At 43.3% G+C, this 24,168-nt stretch overlaps 1 protein-coding gene across 1 annotated transcript; it reads left to right on the top strand.

Moving 5' to 3' along the window:
* Positions 1-329: 329 nt before the first annotated feature.
* LOC121397361 (titin-like) lies at positions 330-20,561 on the top strand. The gene is made up of 3 exons (XM_041574007.1): positions 330-410; positions 3,445-3,596; positions 10,295-20,561. The coding sequence occupies exons 2-3, from the start codon at positions 3,459-3,461 to the stop codon at positions 19,940-19,942; spliced, it is 9,786 nt and encodes a 3,261-aa protein (XP_041429941.1). The 5' UTR covers positions 330-410; positions 3,445-3,458; the 3' UTR covers positions 19,943-20,561.
* The last annotated feature ends 3,607 nt before the right edge of the window (positions 20,562-24,168 follow it).

Below are 24,168 nucleotides of genomic sequence, written 5' to 3'. Positions count from 1 at the left end.
TAACATGGGTAAAAGGACACACAGTTGAGTTGCTATACTTGTAAGTGCCATTTTGCACCCCAATTCTACAGAGTAAGCCTATAAGTGAAGGTGAGCCGTGAAATATGCCAATGGCCAGTGCAAATGCCATGAAATAAGCCCACGATATTCCAGTATTGACTAATACAGAGAGACATGAGACAGGTATGTACTGCCAATTACTAACTAATTGTTCACAGCATCAGGGACCATGATGGGTGTGGGCCTCTAGGGTGTCACCTGTATGTTGGGATGTGAATGTATAAAGGGCACCTCCTCACCTACCTGATGTATCTGTTTTGGGTGCACAGCCGCATATCACTCATATTCCTCTGTCTCCATCAGCTCAGCTCCATTCTGCCAGGGGATATTGAGCCACAGCACTACTGCAGGTAAAGTACCAACCTCTTCCTAGTAACATCAACCGCATGCAATTAAAGGGGAAGTTAGACAGCGGATAACATTAATGTGCCACTTTTAAATCACAATGTATTTTTTGTATTGTACCAATTAGTTTGTCCTGCGGCCAACCAGGCTTTTAAACAGCTGTTTATACCAATATCTTGTTGCTAAGGTGCCAGCTCCTAGACACAAGGGAATGTTTACATGATTTTCTAGTAGACTTAAGGTATGAAGATCCAAATTATGGAAAGATCCTTTATCCGGAAACCCCCAGGTCCCGAGCATTCTGGATAACAGGTCCCATATCTGTAATAATAAAACAGTAGCTTATACTTGATCCCAACTAAGATATAATTAATCCTTATTGGAGGCAAAACCAGCCTATTGGGTTTATTTAATGTTTATATGATTTTCTAGTAGACTTAAGGTACTAAAGTAGAGGAAAGATCCGTTATCCAGAAAACCCCAGGTCCCGAGTATTTGGATAACAGGTCCCATACCTGTATAACTAAATTCACATATACAGAAACGATTGTTTTTAATTAAAAGAACAGAGAGACTATATTTTCAGGATAAGTTCTACTTAGTTTGTTGGGGGGATAAAAGCTGTTTATAGAGGTATAATTGTGTTATGAGGATATTTGGAAGGATCCAATTCTCTCAATAGAAAAACAATATTTATATACTCACAGTGGATTCTGTTCCCCTTTATCCCTAACTCTCCCTGTTGGGTCCCCCAAAACCATATAAAGGGTGTCTGTGTGACACTGCTGTATCTGAGAGATGCTGAATTCAATTGACCTTCTACCCTGATACATGGACCACTAGAGGGTGCTGTTGCCCAGGATTCTATTTGTGAGCTGGACTGGACATGGTTGCTAGGGACACATCACAGGCCCAGTCTCAAGCTCTTTCCTTTTCTCTCCATTCATGTTCCCCAGTCTCTCGTTGCTACACCCTCTGTTGTGTGACCCCCTCTTTTGTGTTTTGTCTTCTACTCTTCTCTTGCTACTCATTGCCCCTCTTGCTCCCTTTTTCATTTCCTAACTCTATTTTTTCATGCCATTGCATCTTTCTTTTCTCCTATTTACTATTCTTCCTCTCCACTTTCGTTAAAATAAAAAGGAAAATAACCATTGTCGGAGGTATAGATATTGACCTGGTAAGTCACATGCTGAGTCTTGATGTCCCGGTGGGATAGTCTGACCCTGTGCATGAGATTTACTCAGATTTATTATCTAAACATAAATATGGAATCCAGGCTTTATTTGTTCTATGGCTCCTTCAGAAGCAGATTATAAATCCCATCCCATAATTGGATTTAAATACACCCAAAAACCAACCCTTCATAGGGCCACATCACAAAAATCAGCCAAAACTTCAACTTTTAGATCCATCAGCAAGAGCATTGAGATTGAAATCAGAGCCAATTAGAGTTGAGAAGCAGCCAAACGGCCCCAGGTTCTTGGCAACATGTAGTGCTGATCTGTTAAGTATTTCCTTACAGTGAAACCTGAGGAACCTGCCCTTTATGTTTTGGGAGGGGGGTTTAGAACCATTTGTAGGAGGGTAAAGGTTTTACCAAACTTTAGGTTCCTTGGTCCCTTGGGCATAACTTAAGGTGGCCATACATGGAGAGATCCTTGCGGTGGGCAATATCGGGCTGATCCGATCGTGGACCCTAGGGCCCAAGGATCGGATCCTAACGGATCGTGGGACCGGATAGATGCGGCCGCGATCCAACGGGATTTTCTGTCCCATCCGATCGAGATCTGGCCGACTTTCGGCCAGATCTCGATCGGTGAAGCCCGTCGTGGGGCCCCATACACGGGCCAATAAGCTGCCAACACGGTCTGTCGGCAGCTTTTATCGGCCCGTGTATGGCCACCTTAAGTCACTAGATGGGCTCCTCAGTTCTAGTTGTTTCCTCTTCGTATGTGAAAGTATTGTGCTGGTGAGTGGCCAGTAGAGGGCGCTGTTCTATTTTAAAAAAGAGATGGTGTCATGCTCCCCTAGGGTTGCCAGGTTGGTGGGTTTCCAGCCAAATTGGGCTACTAATTTAAACCCCAGGCCGGTTTTGAAAGTACAAACTAGTCAAGGTACGGATTTGGGCTACTTTTTGGACCTTTGGTTGATTTGTTCTTTGGAAACCAGCCAAAGTTTTTTGTTGCCCTAATGTGCCAAGCCTGTGTCTCCCAATGCATGTTGGGTAATGTAGTTTTTGCCAACTGCCAAGTTTAATGTAAGACTTCAATACCCAGCATGCAATGGGACTGACTTGTGTAGAAGTCTGGAGTTACCAGATTTTCCTCAATTTCAGACAATTTTGGGTCAAAAATCTTATGGCCACCAAAATGCCTAGAGGTTGAGCTGTTTTACCAATATCTATTGAAATTGTATATGTATTAGGGACTTATGGGGCCCCTATACCTCCTGGGCCCCCACTGTAGCTATATCCTTGATTACAGGCAAATCTGTCCCATTTTGCTTCATGGAAAATATTGCGAAAAAGGTGAATTTTCACATATATTTATTTTTTTAGACTTTTCTTACTGCACATATTGTGTTATTTGTGGCTAGTTTTAGGCTGGTTTTGTTGCTGACTTAACTGGTTTTGAAAATTAGACCTGGCAACCCTGATGCTCCCTCTCTTTTGGGCTTCAGACTTGCTGGAGAAGGTGCTGTTGTGCATCAGAGGGCCTGGAACAAAGGAAGGTTCCAAAATAGGAAGGGCAGTTTGTTATAGTCGCTCTAGGTGAAGAGGGCTATACATTTATCATCCCAATTTGGATGCAAAGATAAAGATTTAATAAAATATTAACAAGAGTTTTGTTACTGTTCACTCAATCCATCATTTTCCTCCATCCAACAGTGACTAATGGCTAATGCTGTGTCCCTGCCAAACGCCAGGAGTCCTTGAGCTGAAAGTTCTGATCTATAAGTCACTGACATCATTTCAGCTTTGCTTTCAGGCTGTGTTCCAACTCCCAACCCACCAATCACCGAATGTTTTATTCCCTGCAGGGTCGGTATCAGCCATGGCCAAGCTTCTCGCAGCCATCCAAGGGATCATTGATGTCTTCATCAGCCACAGTGGCCAGAGCTCCCCCTGCAACACACTGAGCCCTGAGGAGTTCAAGGACCTGATCCAGAAAGAGTTTGTAGAGATTATTAAGGTACTGCTACTGATAGAGCTGAGACCCTGGTACAGTTGCACCATAATTGGGTCCAAGGTTGACACTTTATTGGGCAAGCCAGGGCTTTTTAAAGCTGCAAAAGAACCCCAAAACAAAGGTAGACCCCTTTATTATTATTGAGTCTCAATAATTTTATAGTCCCATTAATAAACATGTCTTGAATTCAAAAATTCAATCCCATTAAGAAGTACATGCAGGAACCTGGAATGCAGACTTTAAATTGCACACGGAATTGCTACTACACATAGTAATAATCATCATGTGAACCATCGTATCCAGGTTTTTATTAAAGGGGTTTGCCTCGCTTTCTGGTAGGGATCCAGGATTCGGCCAATCCGAATCAGAACCCTAATTGCATATGCCAATTAGGGGCAGGATGGGAAATCACGTGACTTTAAGTCACAAAACAAGGAAGTAAAAAAAGTCCACCCCACTTTTTCATTTCCCACCCCTAAATTGCAATATGCAAATTAGGATTCGGTTCAGTATTCGTCCTAGATTTGGAAGTGTTTAAGTCCCTAGTGTGTTGTTTATATATATATATATTTAAAGCTGTGCATGGTCTTATTGGTCTATTAGATAGGTGGTACATCATAGGCCGAATGCATGGAGCTCCTGGTAATACTCAGTGCCTCTAGCAAACCAAGTGGGCATGGCTATTAGATCTAGCTTCTACATTCCAGGACAACCATCATGGAGAACGAGGGTCCCATTACTGATGGGGTCTGAAAATGAATATTCTGTAGGGTTCACTATGTCACAGTCAGAACTCCACACTTACACTGGGCATGAGAGGAAGAAATGGGCTGGAAGTCCTGTGAGTAACCTCTCAGTCTTGTTGGCCATTGGTTTTCAGACTTTTTCACCCATTGATGCTCAAAATTTGGACAGAAACAAACTTAGTTCATAACTAGGATGTACACAAATGTTAATACTGATACAGGATCCTTTATCCAGAAAACTCTGAATTACGGAATTGCCATCTCCCATAGACTCAATTTTATCCAAATATTTAAAAATGATTTCCTTTTTCTGTGTAATAATAAAACAGTAACTTGTACTTGATCCCAACTAAGATATAATTAATCCTTATTGGAGGCAAAACCAGCCTATTGGGTTTATTAAATACATTTTTAGTAGACTTAAGGTATGAAGATCTAAATTATGGAAAGATCCTTTATCCGGAAAACCCCACGTCCCAAGCATTCAGCATAACAGTTTTAGCCTTTCATTCATAGATCCAGAGTCTGGTTAGGGGGATTCACCCTCAGTTTGGGAACCACTGATGTTTATTTGCTTATTTGTACCCTGGGTACCCCTGGAACTATAGCAGGGTGACACCCCAATGTTTCTATATATCTGTAACCTTGTTATGAGCTAAGGGGGCCCAGTCTGAAGGTCAGTTAGGGGGAGATTTTGGGTGAGTGCTTATTTGTACCCTGGGTACCCCTGGAACTATAGCAGGGTGACACCCCAATGTTTCTATATATCTGTAACCTTGTTATGAGCTAAGGGGGCCCAGTCTGAAGGTCAGTTAGGGGGAGATTTGGGGTGAGTGTTTATTTGTACCCTGGGTACCCCTGGAACTATAGCAGGGTGACTGTTACCCCAATGTTTCTATATATCTGTAACCTTGTTATGAGCTAAGGGGGCCCAGTCTGAAGGTCAGTTAGGGGGAGATTTGGGGTGAGTGCTTATTTGTACCCTGGGTACCCCTGGAACTATAGCAGGGTGACTGTTATCCCAATATTTCTATATATCTGTAACCTTTTTTATGGGAAAATGATTATAGTATTGATTTATAAATTATGTGATATAGATATGTTCACCTGCGAAGGCTTCGCTACACTAGAGAGTCTGGTTAGTCCCTCAGTTTGGGAACCACTGATATTAGGAAAGATCCTTTGTTTGTTGGCCTCAGCAAGAGAGTCTGGTTAGGGCGATGCACCTAAATGGATTGGGCAAGTTTCCTGTTGAAGAGTCAGTACCCAGGTTGCACCCAGTAGTGCAGAGACCTGACTGGATAATTATAGGGTGGACGGGACTTGATTAAGAATGACCATGAAGCATGTGCCTATAATAGAGAAGCATGTGCCTATAATATATGAAGCTGAATGTTTTGTACATAGGGTGGAAGGCAAATTAAGATTTCCCCTATTGGGAGCGCTGCTGGGACATGTGCTTATGCTTGCTTAATTAGTAATATAACCAGACTTAAATTAAGGCAATTAGTGAATACTTGCACTACATGGCCACATAGTACAACAGTTCTGCGTATGGACAGGGCCCACATAACCTGTAATTACATAGAGAACCTAAGACAAGGCAATGACAAGTTTCCAGTACAGGGCTGTGGTTCCCAATTGCACCTCCCTGAGCTGAGCCTGAAGTGATTCCCACATTAAGCTTTGGTTTATAGCAGCCCCAGTGGGCAAATCTCTTTGCAAGTTACTGAATGAAAATGCACAAACAGGAATATTTTCCCAAAAATATACAATAATAATTCAGTCAATTTCTGTCAAAATAATAGAGCAGATTGTCTTCAGAGGGATAAATGGTGTTGCCTGGGGCCCAGGGCTGAGATGTACGTTGGGTGTAACTGCTTCCCCCACTGACTCGGCACAAAGGGATAAATATTTGGAAGTTTTCAGCTAAGCGGTGCTATTATACAGACTCAATAATAAACATTATTTCACTGTGTTTCCTTGGGTTTTCCAGCTGACCCTGTTGTTTTCTTTATAATGAATGACATTTCCCTGAAAAAAAGACTCAAATGGGTAAATGTATTATGATTTATGGCCGACACCATAATCATATCGGCTGCTAGAATTGTCTACAGACATGCACATTTATACACACATATATATATATAGATATTTTGTACCAATGTGTCTCCTGAACTAGTATGCCTCCTCGATTTGAAGAAAAATACCCCAATGGGTTGACTTATGATGCTATGTACTATTATATATTACTATATATTATTCTTAATACTATAATAGCTCACCACTGGCCAAATAATATTTCTTCTCCGTATAGCATGTATTTGATTTTAGTTACAACCCCTTTCAAATGATGGGTGTCCTTTAGCCTTTGAATAAATGCCCCATAGGACACGAAACTTGTTGGGCTTTTTGCTATGTCCTAATAAAGCAATTTTTTTTTTTTTTGTAACTTAAATTTTATTTGGTTTAGCATTTAAGTTTCCAAGCATAATAAAAGCACAAGGTACAGACAGAACAGGAAAAAAAAGTCATGTATATCGTTTTCACAAAGTTCTCAGTTGGTAAAAAAGAAGGAGTGTGGGAGTTAACATGGATGTCAGAGTAAACGTACAGAGTTACAGAGATGGTTGGGAAAACATTGAACGACCAGAGGGCTTGAAGTATAGGTCAATGAAGCAATAGAGATGCAAGAGGCCTGCAATAGACAATCATCAGCAATACAATTATCAACATCCTTATTCTCATTCCCCCCCCTTCCACCATACGCGTTTGAGATACATAATAGACCCATTTCGACCAAACAGCGTCATGCTTAGGCAAGGATCCGCGATGTTTGGCCGTCATTTCTTCATTAATTTCATATCCCTGATACGGGAAATTGTCTCGCCTATGGATGGGCACGAGAAGACTTCCAATTGGAAGTAATAGACAATCTGGCCGCAGTGTAAATGAAATTCAGAAGCTTCTGTTCTGGGGGGGAGTGCCTACATGTGGTAGGCCTAGTATTTGCATTAGAGGCCTGAATTGGGATCTCATAGAAAAAGAGTTTCGTCACCAGATCCCTAACCGCTTTCCAAAATGCAGATAGTCTCGGACAGGACCACAATATATGGGAGAGAGAGCCCTCCTGTCCACAAGCCCTCCAGCACAGCGCTGAGGTAGTTGGATTACATTTTGCTTAATTTCACCGGGGTATAGTACCAATGGAAGATAGCCTTGTAAACGCTCTCTTTCTGTCTTACACAAGTGACACTTCTCCTGGCATTCTCCCATATGTCCTGCCATTGTTCCAAGGTGTAAGTGGTGGAGAGCTCTCTTTCCCATTGTAGCATATACCTGTGTTTAGGAAACGGTTCCTCTAATACAGTGTTAAGTACAGAATAAATAGTCGAGATCAACGCTTTCTGTGGCAGACCCCGGAGACACGTCCTTTCAAAGAACGTCAGTGAGCCGAGATGGAGGACGCCCTTGGAAACACCCCCTTAATGAAATGTAGAATTTGCAAAAAGTCATAACACCAGGTCTGGGGGATTTGATACTTCTCTTGAAGTTCTGCGAACGAGTGGACTCTATTCTCCAATGGCTTGAGAAAATCATATATTCTAAAGAGGCCCTTGGAACCCCAACGGTTCTGGAAGGCGGGAGACATCCCCGGGATAAAGCGAGGATTAGCCAGAACGGATTGCATAGGGGACGGGAAATTGGTCAAGGGAGATTTCTTGGAGCAATGTTCCCAGAGTCTAATAGTGAATTTAGTTGCCTGCAAAACATTGGGAGGTAACTTCACCGGTTTAGGGGTCTGCCACAGAAGAGCATTCGGGTGAATAGGAGCCAGAGAAAGCGATTCAATGAGTGCCCATCTAGAGGTAGGGTGATATGTGGTCCAGCCTAACACCTGTCTAAGTTGTGCCGCTTCGTAGTATCTGCGGATATTGGGTACTGCCAATCCCCCCTGAGATCTATTCATAGACATTACCTTTCTGGAGACTCTGTGTCTCGACTTCGCCCAAATGAACTTAAAAACATGGTTTGAATATTCTGCAGGACAGCATTAGGCACCGTCACAGGGAGGGTCTCAAAAAGGTATAACAGTTTAGGCAGGATAGACATCTTAACAGCTGATATCCTACCCAGCCAGGATATCGTGTAAGTGCCCCATTTTTCCAGGAGCGGAAGAAATGGATTGCAGAAGGGGGGTATAGTTGTATTTAAATAGTTGAGAATAGGAGGCCGTCAACTGTACCCAAGATAACGGAGCGAATGTTCCCTCCATTTATATTTTAAAGTTGGCTTTCAACAGTTCCCTCACATGGGAGGGAGTATTCAAAGCTAAGGCCTCTGATTTCTGGAGATTCAGCTTATAACCCGAATAGGTGCCGTATAGAGTAAGCAATTTGTGCAGATTTGGGAGAGAGATTATGGGGTTGGTAATGGTTAGAATGACATCATCTGCGAAACAGGGCCACCCGGAACTCACTATCCCCCAGCCGCGGACCCGTGATGTCAGGATGTTCCCGTACAGCTGTAGCCAGCGGCTCGATACTAAGGGCATAAAGAAGGGGAGAGAGTGGGCAACCCTGCCTGGTACCATTTGAGATAGAGATAGATTGGCTAGGAGCCCCAGGTAATTTAAGGGTCGCCGTAGGTATGGAGTAAAGAGCCTTTATTGCCGTCAGGAATGGGCCATCGAACCCCATGGTATGTAGCAGATCGAACAAAAAGCCCCAATCCAAGCGGTCAAACGCTTTTTCGGCGTCCAAACTAAGGACGACCGCTGGGATTTGGGCTCTATTAATAAGATCAATTACATCAATAGCTCTACGGGTGTTGTCACCTGCTGTCTGCCCTGAATGAACCCAACTTGATCAGGGTGGACAAGTCCAGGCATTAAGGGGGCAAGTCTATTGGCCAAAATTTTCGTAAATAATTTAAGGTCCGAATTCAGTAGAGCAATGGGGCGGTAGCTGCCACACTGGTTGGGGTCCTTTCCCTCTTTAAGCAGTAAGGTAATATACGAGGTCAGCATTGTCGGTGGAATAGGAGAACCAGTGAGAAAGGAGTTAAAGAGTTGGGTCAGGTAAGGAAGAAGGACACCATGAAACGCCTTATAATATGCATACGTAAAGCCATCTGGGCCTGGGGCCTTCATTGAGGGAAAGGCTTTTATGGTAGCTGCAATCTCCTCCGCAGATATGGGAGCATTGAGAGTCTCTAAATCAGATTGGGAGAGCCGAGTTTTAACATTATCCCTCAAAAACGCCTCTCTTAGCTGATCCACGGGCCTCCCTGACACAGAAGGACGGGTACCTATGTTGTACAATTTGGAATAATAATTACTAAACGTCTCAGCTATGGCCTCAGGAGAATATACTAGCTGGTTATCTCCTGTATCTATCGATGAGATAGCCGTCTGGGCCAGTTGTTCCCGCAATTTCTTGGCTAATAAAGTGTGAGCCTTATCTCCACTCTCGTAGTATCTCTGTTTGAGCCATCGGAGGGCCTTTTCCGTGTCAGCTAAAAGTAGGGTTTTAAGGTCTCTACGTGTCTGGGATATTTTTAGTCTGATCAGTCTGGTAGGAGTATGACTATAGGACTTCTCCCAATGTACCAGCTGACGCTCCAGCTGCGATATGCGGAGTGTTCTCTGTTTTTTAAGCTTAGAGGACTAATAAAGCAATTTTGAACTTTTTATAATGCCAAAGTGAGGCAGGCCAAAAAGGTAAATAACTAAAGAAAACAAAACTAATACTGTACTGGGTAAACTGTACACATGCCTCCTGCAATGTATAAAATAATATTAAAGGCATGATGAGTTCAGTTTCTACTTCAACTCAAAATATAAGTAACAAACCAATTATACCATTTCTTTCTACAACTTGGATTTGATTGCCCTATTATACATTTGAATGTATCAATGCACAGTATTACATTCATATTTTCCTTTTTTCTTAGACTGCCAATGACCCCAAAACAATTGAGACAATTCTACAATCCTTAGACACCAAAACTCAGAAGAATGTGGATTTTAAAGAGTATGTGGACATTCTTGAAAATGTAATAATTGCCTATTTTGGTGCTTTGAAATTCAATAAAGATCAGTCTCCATGCGTCAAAACAAAACCAGCTCCACGACCCAAAGAGGAGCCTCACAATGAAGATGACCAACCAAAGAAAACAGACCCTAAAATGGAACCAGCTCCACCATTCAAAGTCGATCCTCCCCATAAAGACGACAAAGCACAGAAAACAGACCCCAAAATGAAACCAGCTCCATCAGTCAAAGAGGAACCTCGCCATACAGGTGATCAACCCCAGAAAGATGAACCTCACCATAAGGATAAACAAGCAGAGAAAACAGACTCTAAAAAAAAACCAGCTCTTCCACCAAAAGAGGAGTGTCACCATAAAGACAACCAACCAAAGAAAACAGACCCCAAAACAAAACCAGCTCCACCAGTCACAGAGGAGCCTCCCCATAAAGATGACAAACCACAGAAATCAGAAACCAAAACAAAACCAGCCCCACCACCCAAAGAGGAGCCTCCCCTTAAAGATGAGCAACCCCAGAAAACAGACACCAATACAAAACCCACTCCCCGAGTCAAAGTCAATCCTCCCCATAAAGATGACCAGGCACAGAAAACAGACCCCGAAATGAAACCGACTGCACCAGAGGAACCCCCCCATAAAGATGACCAAAAACAGAAAACAGATCCTAAAACAATACCAGCTCAAACACCAAAAGACAAGCGTCACCACAAGGATAAACAAGCAGAGAATAAAGACCAAAAACCAACTCCACCACCCAAAGAGGAGCCTCCCCTTAAAGATGAGCAACCCCAGAAAACAGACACCAATACAAAACCCACTCCCCGAGTCAAAGTCAATCCTCCCCATAAAGATGACAAACCACAGAAATCAGACTCCAAAACAAAACCAGCTTCACCAGTCAAAGTCAATCCTCCCCATAAAGATGACCAACCCCAGAAAACAGACTCCAAAGGAAAAACTGTTTCACCAGTCAAAGTCGATCCTCAACATAAAGATGACCAGGCACAGAAAACAGACACTAAAATGAAACCAGCTCAACCAGCCAAAGAGGATCCCCCCCATAAAGTTGACCAACAGAAAACAGACCCTAAAACAAAACCAGCTCCACCAGCCAAAGAGGAACCTCCCCATAAAGATGAAACACCACAGAAAGCAGACTCCAAAGCAAAACCAGCTTCACCAGTCAAAGAGGAACCTCCCCATAAAGATGACCAACCCCAGAAAACAGACTCCAAAGGAAAACCTGTTCCACCATTCAAAGTCGATTCTCCCCATAAAGATGACCAACCCCAGAAAACAGACTCCAAAGCAAAACCTGTTCCACCAGGCAAACTCGAACATCCACATAAAGATGACCAGGCACAGAAAACAGACCCCAAAAAGAAACCCACTCCACCTCCCCATAAAGATGACCATCCACAGAAAACAGACCCTAAAACAAAACCAGCTCCGCCAGTCAAAGAAGAACCTCCCAATGAAGATGACCAAGTACAAAAATCAGAAACAAAAACAACACCAGCTCCACCACCCAAAGAGGAGCCTCCCCAAAAAGATGACCAACCCCAGAAAACAGACCCCAAAATAAAACCGGCTCAACCAGTCAAAGTTGATCATCCACATAAAGATGACCAGGCACAGAAAACAGACCCCAAAATGAAACCGGCTCTACCACCCAAAGAGGATCCCCCCCATAAAGATGAACAACCACAGAAAACAGACCCTAAAACAAAACCAGCTACTCCAGCCAAAGAGGAGCCTACCCATGACCAAGTACAGAAATCAGACACAAAAACAAAACCAGCTCCACCACTCAAAGAGGAGCCTCCCCAAAAAGATGACCAACCCCAGAAAACAGACCCCAAAATGAAACCGGCTCAACCAGTCAAAGTTGATCATCCACATAAAGATGACCAGGCACAGAAAACAGACCCCAAAATGAAACCGGCTCCACCACCCAAAGAGGATCCCCCCCATAAAGATGACCAACCACAGAAAACAGACCCTAAAACAAAACCAGCTCTGCCAGTCAAAGAGGAACCTCCCCATAAAGATGACCAAGTACAGAAATCAGAGTGCAAAACAAAACCCGCTCCACCAGTCAAAGTCAATCCTCCACATAAAGATGACCATCCACAGAAAACAGACCCTAAAACAAAACCAGCTCCGCCAATCAAAGAAGTACCTCCCCATAAAGATGACCAAGTACAGAAACCAGACACAAAAACAAAACCAGCTCCACCACACAAAGAGGAGCCTCCCCATAAAGATGACCAACCTCAGAAAACAGACTCCAAAGTGAAACCTGTTCCATCATTCAAAGTCGATCCTCCCCATAAAGATGACCAATCACAGAAATCAGACACAAAAACAAAACCAGCTTCACCACACAAAGAGGAGCCTCCCCATAAAGATGACCAGCCCCAGAAAACAGACTCCAAAGCAAAACCTGTTCCACCAGTCAAAGTAAATCCTCCACATAAAGATGACCAGGCACAGAAAACAGACCCCAAAATGAAACCGGCTCCACCGGCAAAAGAGAAGACTCCCCATAAAGATGACCAAGTACAGAAATCAGACACAAAAATGACACCAGCTCCACCACACAAAGAGGAGCCTCCCCATAAAGATGACCAACCTCAGAAAACAGACTCCAAAGCAAAACCTGTTCCTCCAGGCAAAGTCGATCCTCCACATAAAGAAGACCAGGCACAGAAAACAGACCCCAAAAAGAAACCAACTCCACCTCCCAAAGAGGAACCTTCCCATAAAGATGACCATCCACAGAAAACAGACCCTAAGTCAAAACCAGCTCCGCCAGTCAAAGTTGATCCTCCACATAAAGATGAACAACCACAGAAAACAGACCCTAAAACAAAACCAGCTCAACCAGCCAAAGTGGACCTCCCCCAAAAAGATGATCAACCACAGAAAGCAGATCCTAAAACAAAACCAGCTCCACCAGTCAAAGAGGAGTCTCCCCGTAAAGATGACCAACCACAAAAATCAGACTCCAAAACAAAACCAGCACAACCAAAAACAGAGAAACCACCACATAAAGATGACCAACCACAGAAAACAGACCCTAAAACAAAACCAGCTCTGCCAGTCAAAGAGGTACCTCCCCATAAAGATGACCAAGTACAGAAATCAGACACAAAAACGACACCAGCTCCACCACACAAAGAGGAGCCTCCCTATAACGATGACCATCCACAGAAAACTGATTCCAAAGAGAAACCTGTTACACCAGTCAAAGTCAATCCTTCACATAAAGATGACCAGTCACAGAAAACAGACCCCAAAATGAAACCGGCTCCATCAGCCAAAGAGGATCCCCCCAATAAAGCTGACCAACCCCAGAAAACAGACTCCACAACAAAACCCGCTCCACCAGTCAAAGTCAATCCTCCACATAAAGATGACCAGGCACAGAAAACAGACCCCAAAATGAAACCAGCTCCATCAGCCAAAGAGGATCCCCCTCATAAAGATGACCAGCCACAGAAAACAGACCCTAAAACAAAACCAGCTCCGCCAGTCAAAGAGGGTCCTCCCCACAAAGATGACCAAGTACAGAAATCAGACACAAAAACGACACCAGCTCCACCACACAAAGAGGAGCCTCCCCATAACGATGACCAACCACAGAAATCTGATTCCAAAGTGAAACCTGTTCAACCAGTCAAAGTCGATCCTCCATATAAAGATGACCAACCACAGAAAACAGACCCTAAAACAAAACCAGCTGTGCCAGTGAAAGAGGAAACTCCCCGTAAAGATGACCAAGTACAGAAATCAGACTCCAAACAAAAACCAGCTCCACCACCCAAACAAGATCCCCCCCATAAAGATGACCAACCACAGAAAACAGACCCTAAGACAAAACCAGCTCTGCCAGTCAAAGAGGAACCTCCCAATAAAGATGACCAGCCCCAGAAAACAGACTCCAAAGCAAAACCTGTTCCACCAGTCAAAGTAAATCCTCCACATAAAGATGACCAGGCACAGAAAACAGACCCCAAAATGAAACCGGCTCCACCGGCAAAAGAGAAGACTCCCCATAAAGATGACCAAGTACAGAAATCAGACACAAAAATGACACCAGCTCCACCACACAAAGAGGAGCCTCCCCATAAAGATGACCAACCTCAGAAAACAGACTCCAAAGCAAAACCTGTTCCTCCAGGCAAAGTCGATCCTCCACATAAAGAAGACCAGGCACAGAAAACAGACCCCAAAAAGAAACCAACTCCACCTCCCAAAGAGGAACCTCCCCATAAAGATGACCATCCACAGAAAACAGACCCTAAGTCAAAACCAGCTCCGCCAGTCAAAGTTGATCCTCCACATAAAGATGAACAACCACAGAAAACAGACCCTAAAACAAAACCAGCTCAACCAGCCAAAGTGGACCTCCCCCAAAAAGATGATCAACCACAGAAAGCAGATCCTAAAACAAAACCAGCTCCACCAGTCAAAGAGGAGTCTCCCCGTAAAGATGACCAACCACAAAAATCAGACTCCAAAACAAAACCAGCACAACCAAAAACAGAGAAACCACCACATAAAGATGACCAACCGCAGAAAACAGACCCTAAAACAAAACCAGCTCTGCCAGTCAAAGAGGTACCTCCCCATAAAGATGACCAAGTACAGAAATCAGACACAAAAACGACACCAGCTCCACCACACAAAGAGGAGCCTCCCTATAACGATGACCATCCACAGAAAACTGATTCCAAAGAGAAACCTGTTACACCAGTCAAAGTCAATCCTTCACATAAAGATGACCAGTCACAGAAAACAGACCCCAAAATGAAACCGGCTCCATCAGCCAAAGAGGATCCCCCCAATAAAGCTGACCAACCCCAGAAAACAGACTCCACAACAAAACCCGCTCCACCATTCAAAGTCAATCCTCCACATAAAGATGACCAGGCACAGAAAACAGACCCCAAAATGAAACCAGCTCCATCAGCCAAAGAGGATCCCCCTCATAAAGATGACCAGCCACAGAAAACAGACCCTAAAACAAAACCAGCTCCGCCAGTCAAAGAGGGTCCTCCCCACAAAGATGACCAAGTACAGAAATCAGACACAAAAACGACACCAGCTCCACCACACAAAGAGGAGCCTCCCCATAATGATGACCAACCACAGAAATCTGATTCCAAAGTGAAACCTGTTCAACCAGTCAAAGTCGATCCTCCATATAAAGATGACCAACCACAGAAAACAGACCCTAAAACAAAACCAGCTGTGCCAGTGAAAGAGGAAACTCCCCGTAAAGATGACCAAGTACAGAAATCAGACTCCAAACAAAAACCAGCTCCACCACCCAAACAAGATCCCCCCCATAAAGATGACCAACCACAGAAAACAGACCCTAAGACAAAACCAGCTCTGCCAGTCAAAGAGGAACCTCCCCATAAAGATGACCAAGTACAGAAATCAGACACAAAAACTACACCAGCTCCACAACACAAAGAGGAACCTCCCCATAAAGATGACCAACCCCATAAAACAGACTCCACAACAAAACCCGCTCCACCAGTCAAAGTCGATCCTCAACATGAAGATGACCAGGCACAGAAAACAGACACCAAAATGAAGCCGTCTCCACCAGCCAAAGAGGATCCCCCCCATAAAGATGACCAGCCACAGAAAACAGACCCTAAAACAAAACCAGCTCCGCCAGCCAAAGAGGAGCCTCCCCATAAAGATAACCAACCACAGAAATCAGACTCAAACACAAAACCAGCACAACCAAAAAAAGAGGAACCTCCTCATAAAGATGACCAGGCACAGAAAACAGACACCAAAATGAAACCAGCTCCACTACCCAAAGAGGATCCCCCCCATAAAGATGACCAACCACAGAAAACAGACCCTAAAACAAAACCAGCTCCGCCAGTCAAAGAGGAACCTCCCCATAAGGATGACCAAGTACAGAAATCACACTCCAAACCAAAACCAGCACAACCAAAACAAGAGGAAACTCCACATAAAGATGACCAACCACAGAAAACAGACCCTAAAACAAAACCAGCTCCGCCAGTCAAAGAGAAACCTCCCCATAAAGATGACCAACCCCAGAAAACAGACTCCAAAACAAAACCCGCTCCACCAGTCAAAGTCGATCCTCCACATGAAGATGACCAGGCACAGAAAACAGACCCTAAAATGAAACCAGCTCATCCAACCAAAGAGGATCCCCCCCATAAAGATGACCAGCCACAGAAAACAGACCCTAAAACAAAACCAGCTCCCCCAGTCAAAGAGGAACCTCCCCATAAAGATGACCAAGTACAGAAATTAGACTCCAAACCAAAACCAACACAAACAAAAAAAGAGGAACCTCCCCATAAAGATGACCAGGCACAGAAAACAGACCCCAAAATTAAACCAGCCCCACCACCCAAAGAGGATCCCCCCCATAAACATGACCAACCACAGAAAACAGACCCTAAAACAAAACCAGCTCCGTCAGTCAAAGAGGAACCTCCCCATAAAGATGACCAAGTTCAGAAATCAGACACAAAAACTACATCAACTTCACCACAGAAAGAGGATCCCCCCCATAAAGATGACCAACCACAGAAAACAGACCCTAAAACAAAACCGGCTCCGCCAGTCAAAGTCGATCCTTCACATAAAGATGACCAGGCACAGAAAACAGACCCCAAAATGAAACCGACTCCATCAGCCAAAGAGGATCCCCCCCATAAAGATGACCAACCCCAGAAAACAGACTCCACAACAAAAGCCGCTCCACCAGTCAAAGTCGATCCTCCACATAAAGATGACCAGGCACAGAAAACAGACCCCAAAATGAAACCAGCCAAAGAGGATCCCCCTCATAAAGATGAGCAGCCACAGAAAACAGACCCTAAAACAAAACCAGCTCCGCCAGTCAAAGAGGGACCCCCCCATAAAGATGACCGACCACAGAAAACAGACCCTAAAACAAAACCAGCTCCGACAGTCAAAGAGGCTCCTCCCCATAAAGATGACCAAGTACAGAAATCAGACTCCAAACCAAAACCAGCACAACCAAAAAAAGAGGAGCCTCCCCATAAAGATCAACAAGCACAGAAACCAGACTCCAAAGTGAAACCAGCTCCACCACCCAAAGAGGATCCCCCCCATAAAGATGACCAACCACAGAAAACAGACCCTAAAACAAAACCAGCTCCGTCAGTCAAAGAGGAACCTCCCCATAAAGATGACCAAGTTCAGAAATCAGACACAAGAAAGACACCAGCTTCACCACACAAAGAGGAGCCTCCTCATAAAGATGACCAACCTCAGAAAGTGAAACCTGTTCCATCAATCGATCCTCCACATAAAGGTGACCAACCACAGAAAACAGACCCTAAAACAGAACCAGCTCCGCCAGTCAAAGTCGATCCTTCACATAAAGATGACCAGTCACAGAAAACAGTCCCTAAAACAAAACCAGCTCCGCCAGTCAAAGAGGAACCTCCCTATAAAGATGACCAAGTACAGAAATCAGACACAAAAACTATACCAGCTTCATCACAGAAAGAGGAGCCTCCCAATAAAAAGGACCAACCTCAGAAAGTGCAACCTGTTCCACCAGTCGATCCTCCACATAAAGATGACCAACCACAGAAAACAGACCCTAAAACAAAATCAGCTCCACCAGTCAAAGAGGAACCTCCCCATAAAGATGACCAACCCCAGAAAACAGACTCCACAACAAAACCCGCTCCACCAGTCAAAGTCGATCCTCCACATAAAGATGACCAGGCACAGAAAACAGACCCCAACATGAATCTGGCTCCATCAGCCAAAGAGGATCCCCTCCATAAAGATGAACAGCCTCAGAAAGTCCCTAAAACAAAACCAGCTCCACCAGTCAAAGAGGAACCTCCCCATAAAGATGACCAACCTCAGAAAACAGACTCCAAAGTGAAACCTGTTCCACCAGTCAAAGTCGATCCTCCACATAAAGCTGACCAACCACAGAAAACAGACCCTAAAACAAAACCAGCTCCACCAGTCAAAGAGGAACCTTCCCATAAAGATGACCAAGTACAGAAATCAGACACAAAAACGACACCAGCTCCACCACACAAAGAGGAGCCTCCCCATAAAGATGACAAACCTCAGAAAACAGACTCCAAAGTGAAACCTGTTCCACCAGTCGATCCTCCACATAAAGATGACCAACCAGCTCAACCAGCCAAAGAGAGTCCCCCCCATAAAGATGATCAACCACAGAAAGCAGACCCTAAAACAAAACCAGCTCCGCCAGCCAAAGAGGAGCCTCCACATAAAGATGACCAACCACAGAAATCAGATTCCAAAACAAAACCAGCACAACCAAAAAAAGAGGAGCCTCCCCATAAAGATCAACAAGCACAGAAACCAGACTCCAAAACAAAACCAGCTCCTGCAGTAAAAGAAGATACACCCCATAAAGATGACCAATCACAGCAAACAGACCCCAAAATGAAACCAGCTTCACCAGCAAAAGCAGAGACTCCCCATAAAGATGATGAATCTCAGAAAGCAGACCCCAAAATGCATTCGTCTCCACCAGCCAAAGAGGAGCCTCCCCATAGAGATGATAAATCACAGAAAGCAGACCCCAAAATGAAACCGGCTCCACCAGTCAAAGAGGATCATCCCCATAAAGATGACCAAGCACAGAAAATTGACTCCAAAATAAAACAAGATCCCTCAAATAAACAAGATGAATCCACAAAAGAGAAAAAAGATCAAAACACAAAGCAAGATACTCAGAAAAAGGATAAAACCACTAAACAAGATACCACTGAGAAAGAGGATCACACACTAAAACAAGACAGACCTGAGAAACAGTCAACAGAAGAACTTTCATCTCATTCACAATGCCCATTTTCAGTAGTTGGTAAACAACAACTCGGTGCTTTTTCCTTAGCAGAACATCCCCATGAACCCTATTCAAGTGATCCAGAAATGCACTATACATACTTTGAAACACAATTTACCCAGTACCATGGACAGGTTATAACCCACAGAGAAGATAACTCAATGAAAACGGAGCAACACACTAAAATTCATATTTCTCATCACAAGAAAGGAAGTTCTCCATCACACAGTACCTGGGATTCCCATTTCCAGTTGGCTGTAGAGGATGATCCTTATGAAGAAGAAGATGATGAGCATCAGGAGCATGACATACCAGGTTCTCCTAGCTATTTCCCGGCAGCAACAATGGAATCCACATTGTGGCTGCAACAGGTGGAGAGACCTGATGACAAACAGGCTTCAGGAAGTTGCTTGTTGCCAAAAGATGTCTTAAAGCAACAACAACCTCCAGCGAGGCCATCAAGCCCATTTTATGAATATTCACTCCAAACCCCATGTCGTGAATTTTTCCAGACCTCTGAATATAGGTATTTTGAGTCCTCCCAGGAAACATCTGTACAGCAAACCACTGATGACAAGACCTCATCTGGAGCTCAAGGAGAGTCACCAACAGAAGACAAGCAAGAGAAGCCAAAGCTATCATACAAGTTCAAGTGGCCTTGGCTCTAAGAACCTCACCAACTGTACCTGTTATTGGCCGGTGTCATGATTAGTTGAGGCATGTGTGTGTCTAAGTAGGTTTATGAACACAATGCCCATGAACACAATGCCCATTCCGACCAATAACGCCAGTTGACCTCTTCTCAGGAGATAACTATTTTCTTTCCTCTACCTTCTCGTCTTCTCATCTTTAATCTCAATCAGCACCATTATTTGTAGAGCAAAACTCTAGGCCTCACTGATGCCTGACTACAGCTCTAAATATGGGTGCCCTAAGAACAATGACAATTAAAGGGGAAGTTCATCTTGAGATTAATTTTTGGTAGGTGATATACATTACAGGATTAATTTATTCATATGATTCTTCTTTATTCATCACTCCTTTGTGACATTTACACTACTGGGTGTTAGAAATCAGATAAGGCCATAGCACCCACGCACCATTCTGAAGTCCAATAATAAGCCTTCGTGCCTTTCACATGAGAAAGCGGCTCATAGAGGGTTTCCTTCTCCTTTAATACATGATCTAAACTGTGAAATGTCTCTTTTTCATTTAACTGCTCTCTTCTGTACAAAAGATTTTACTTAAATTACATTTATTGAAATAAATATATTTACCCTCATTAAACATGGTTGCTGGAATCTAATTTTTCAGGGAGTGACTACTGTAAATAACCACAATGGAGACATGGATTTGGTTTCCTATAGAAGCAAATGTACTACAATCTATTTTATTGCACTTCTTGTCCTGGATGTTTTTTTAAATATTGACTGATTGGCTATAGGCTGGTCTGACCCTTTAGATATTCGAATCATATGGTAGGGCGAGTTTTATGTTTGAGGAGGCTTTCTATGGCACAGTAAACATGGCAGGATAAAAGTGGCAATTTCATATATAATGGCCAGTACCACATAGCAGTTTAATCAAACAGTTGCACCTTAGAACATACGTCATTGAATTAATAATAACCCTGAAATGCATGGCAGGATAAATGTGGTGCCAAGTTTATGTAAATACGTCCCAGATCACGTTGGAGGATGAATGGTGCCTGTTCCATGTATAATGCCTCCGAAACACATGGCATGATAAATATGGGGCAATTTCCATGTAAAACACCTAGAGCTGCCACCTTTTTCTGCAGAGGATACTGCCCTTCAGGTTTGGGGTGGGACAATGATGTCATTCAAGGTGGGTGATGATATAACAGGGCAGGGAATGGGCAGACTGGGTGGAGAAATGGGCAGGGCAGAGCCAGGCCTCTGCTATTAAGGGAGTCATTGGCTGTGGAGAGAGTCACAGACAAGAGGAATTTATAGGTAGTTATTCCACCTACCTGGTTATTAATATCCCAGAAAACACAGCAGATAAATACAGTGCCCATTCCATGTATAATACCCCAGAACCCACAGCAGGATAAATACAGGGCCAATTCCATGTATAATACCCCAGAACTCACAGCAGCATAAAATACAGGGCAATTCATGTTATAATACCCAAACCCAGAGACAGATAAATACAGGACCAATTCCCATGTATAATACCCAGAACATCAAGCCAAGATAAAATACAGTGCCAAATTTCCATGTATTAATTACCAGAACCACACAGCATAGGCGAAAAAGATAATTTACAGGCAATTTGGTCCCATAATAATAATACCCAGAACATCACTAGTCAGGATAATTATACTTGGGCCAATTCCATGTATATACTTTCTACCCTCAGAACACCACAGCAGATAAAATACAAGGGCCCAATTTCCATTATAATACCTCCCGAACCCACATCAAGGAATAAACTACAGGGCCTTTCAAATTCCGATCGCTATTATATTTACCGCAGAAACTTCCTTACAGCATTTATTTTAAATACTAGGACCAACTTCCATGTAATAGAATACCCAGAACCCACAGCAGGATAATACAGCGACCATTCCATGTATAATTACCCAGAACAAAGCAGATAATACAGTGCCAATTCATGTATAATACCCTAGAACCACAACAGCAGGATAATAAGGCCATTCCCATTGATAATACCCCAGAACACACAGCAGTGATTAATACAGGACCAATGCCAGTATACTAATACCACCAGAACCAAGCAGAATAAAATAACGGACCTATTCATGGTCATAATATCCCAGATCCGGCTGGGAAAAATACCAGGGTCAATTTCCATGTATAATACCCCAAACCCACAGCAGGAATAAATACAGGGCCAATCTCCATGTATTATACTCCCAGAACCCACAGCAGGATAACATAAGGGTCAATTCGTCTCATAGTAGAATACCCAGAACACACAGCAGAAAGAAATACAAGGCGTTCTCAATTCCATGGTATAATACCAGAAATCACAGCAGGATAAATACAGGGTTCAATTCCATGTTATAATTACCCCATGAACCCACAGCAGGATAAATGACAGGTCAATTCATGTATAATACCCCCAGAACCCACAGCAGGATTAAATACCGAGGCAATTCATGAACTCTCAATACCCCAGAACTCACCAGAATGCAGAATCAAATACGGCCTAACAATTCCATGATATTAATACCCAGAACACACAGCAGAAATAAATACAGGACCAATTACCTAGTGATAATGTTAACCCCAAGAACTCACAGCAGAATAAATACCCGGGCCAATTCTATGTATAATACCCCAGGAAACACACAGCAGAAAATACAGGACCATTTTCCATGCTATAATTATCCCAGAACTCACCCGAGCAGAATAATCAGGGCCAATTCCATGTATAATACCCCAGAACCCACAGCAGATAAATACAGCAACCAATTCCATGTATAATACCAGAACCCACAGGCAGGATAAATACAGGTCAATCCAATGTATTAATACCCCAGAACCCACAAGCAGATAAAATACAGGGCCATTCCATGTATAATAACCAGAACCCCATGCAGTGATAGATTACGGGGCCAAATTTCCCATTTGTATATATCCAGAACACACAGGGCAGGATAAATACAGGCCAATTCCATGTATTAATACCCCAGAACACCAGGGCTAAGAACAGGACCTCATGTAATACCAGAACACACAGCAGGTAAATACGGGCAATTTCCATATATAATACCCAGAACACCAGCAGATTATAATACAGGCCATCCATGTATAATCCCCAGGAACCCACAGCAGATACATACAGGTGCCAAAATCCAGTATATACCCACGAACCACAGCAGATAATACAGGGCAATTCATGTATAATACCCAGAAACACAGCAGGATAAAAGAACAGGGCCAATTATATATAACTATCCCCAGACACACAGCAGAGTATAATAAGGGGCCAGATATCCCCTTGGTATATACCCTTTCTGGAGACTTCTCTAACAGACAGATAAAATTACAGGCAATTTCATGTATTTAATTACCCCGATCTCACATTAGATAAATACGAGAAACAATATGCCGAATTCCATGTATAATACCCAGAACCCCACAGCAGGATATAAATACAGGACCATTCCTATAGTATTATATTCCCACGAACATCAACAGCAGATAAATAACGAGCCGCCAATTGCCAATGATATAGCTACCCGACACAGCCAGACTATAAAAAATAAAGGGACCAATTTTCCATGCATATAAATTTACCCAAAAAACACCACAGCAGAATAAATGTACAGGGCCAATTCCATGTAATAATACCAAACCCACAGTACCGCCGCATAAATCTACAAAGGCCAACATTCATGTATAATACCCCCCGAAACCCAAGCAGGATTAAATCAGGACCACATCTCCTATGTTATAATTACCGCCAGAACACACAGCAGATAAACTAACAGGGCCCGAAACATTCTTCATGCTTATAATACCCCAGAACACATAGCAGTAAATACAGGGAATTCCATGCTGATAATCCCCCCAGAACAACACAGCATTGAGGTAAATACAAGTGCCCAAATCTCCATCGCAAGTTATAATACCCCAGAACCCACAGCAGATTCAAATACAGGCCCAATTCCATGCAGTACTAAATACCCCAGAAACCCCAGGCAGAATAAAATACAGGACCAATTCCATGTATAATACCCCAGAACACCACAGCAGAATAAAGGATACTTAAGGACCAAATGCCATGTAATATACCCAGAACACAGCGAATTACAGGACCATTCCATATATAAATACCCAGAACAACAGACAGCTTATAAATACTCAGGAGCTAGCAATTCCACATGTAGTGATACCCC

Source organism: Xenopus laevis, chromosome 8L (assembly GCF_017654675.1).
Source record: "Xenopus laevis strain J_2021 chromosome 8L, Xenopus_laevis_v10.1, whole genome shotgun sequence".
Taxonomy (NCBI): Eukaryota; Metazoa; Chordata; class Amphibia; order Anura; family Pipidae; genus Xenopus; species Xenopus laevis.
The sequence above is the reverse complement of the archived record's forward strand: the minus strand, read 5'-3'. Positions and strand labels throughout refer to the sequence as shown.

What these genes read in the sequence shown, in the direction of transcription:
- LOC121397361 (XM_041574007.1), top strand. Translation starts at nt 3,459, where the DNA reads ATGGCCAAGCTTCTCGCAGCCATCCAAGGGATCATTGATGTCTTCATC. An exon ending in AGTTTGTAGAGATTATTAAG is followed by an intron (nt 3,597 to 10,294) that starts GTACTGCTACTG and finishes CTTTTTTCTTAG; the next exon opens with ACTGCCAATGACCCCAAAAC.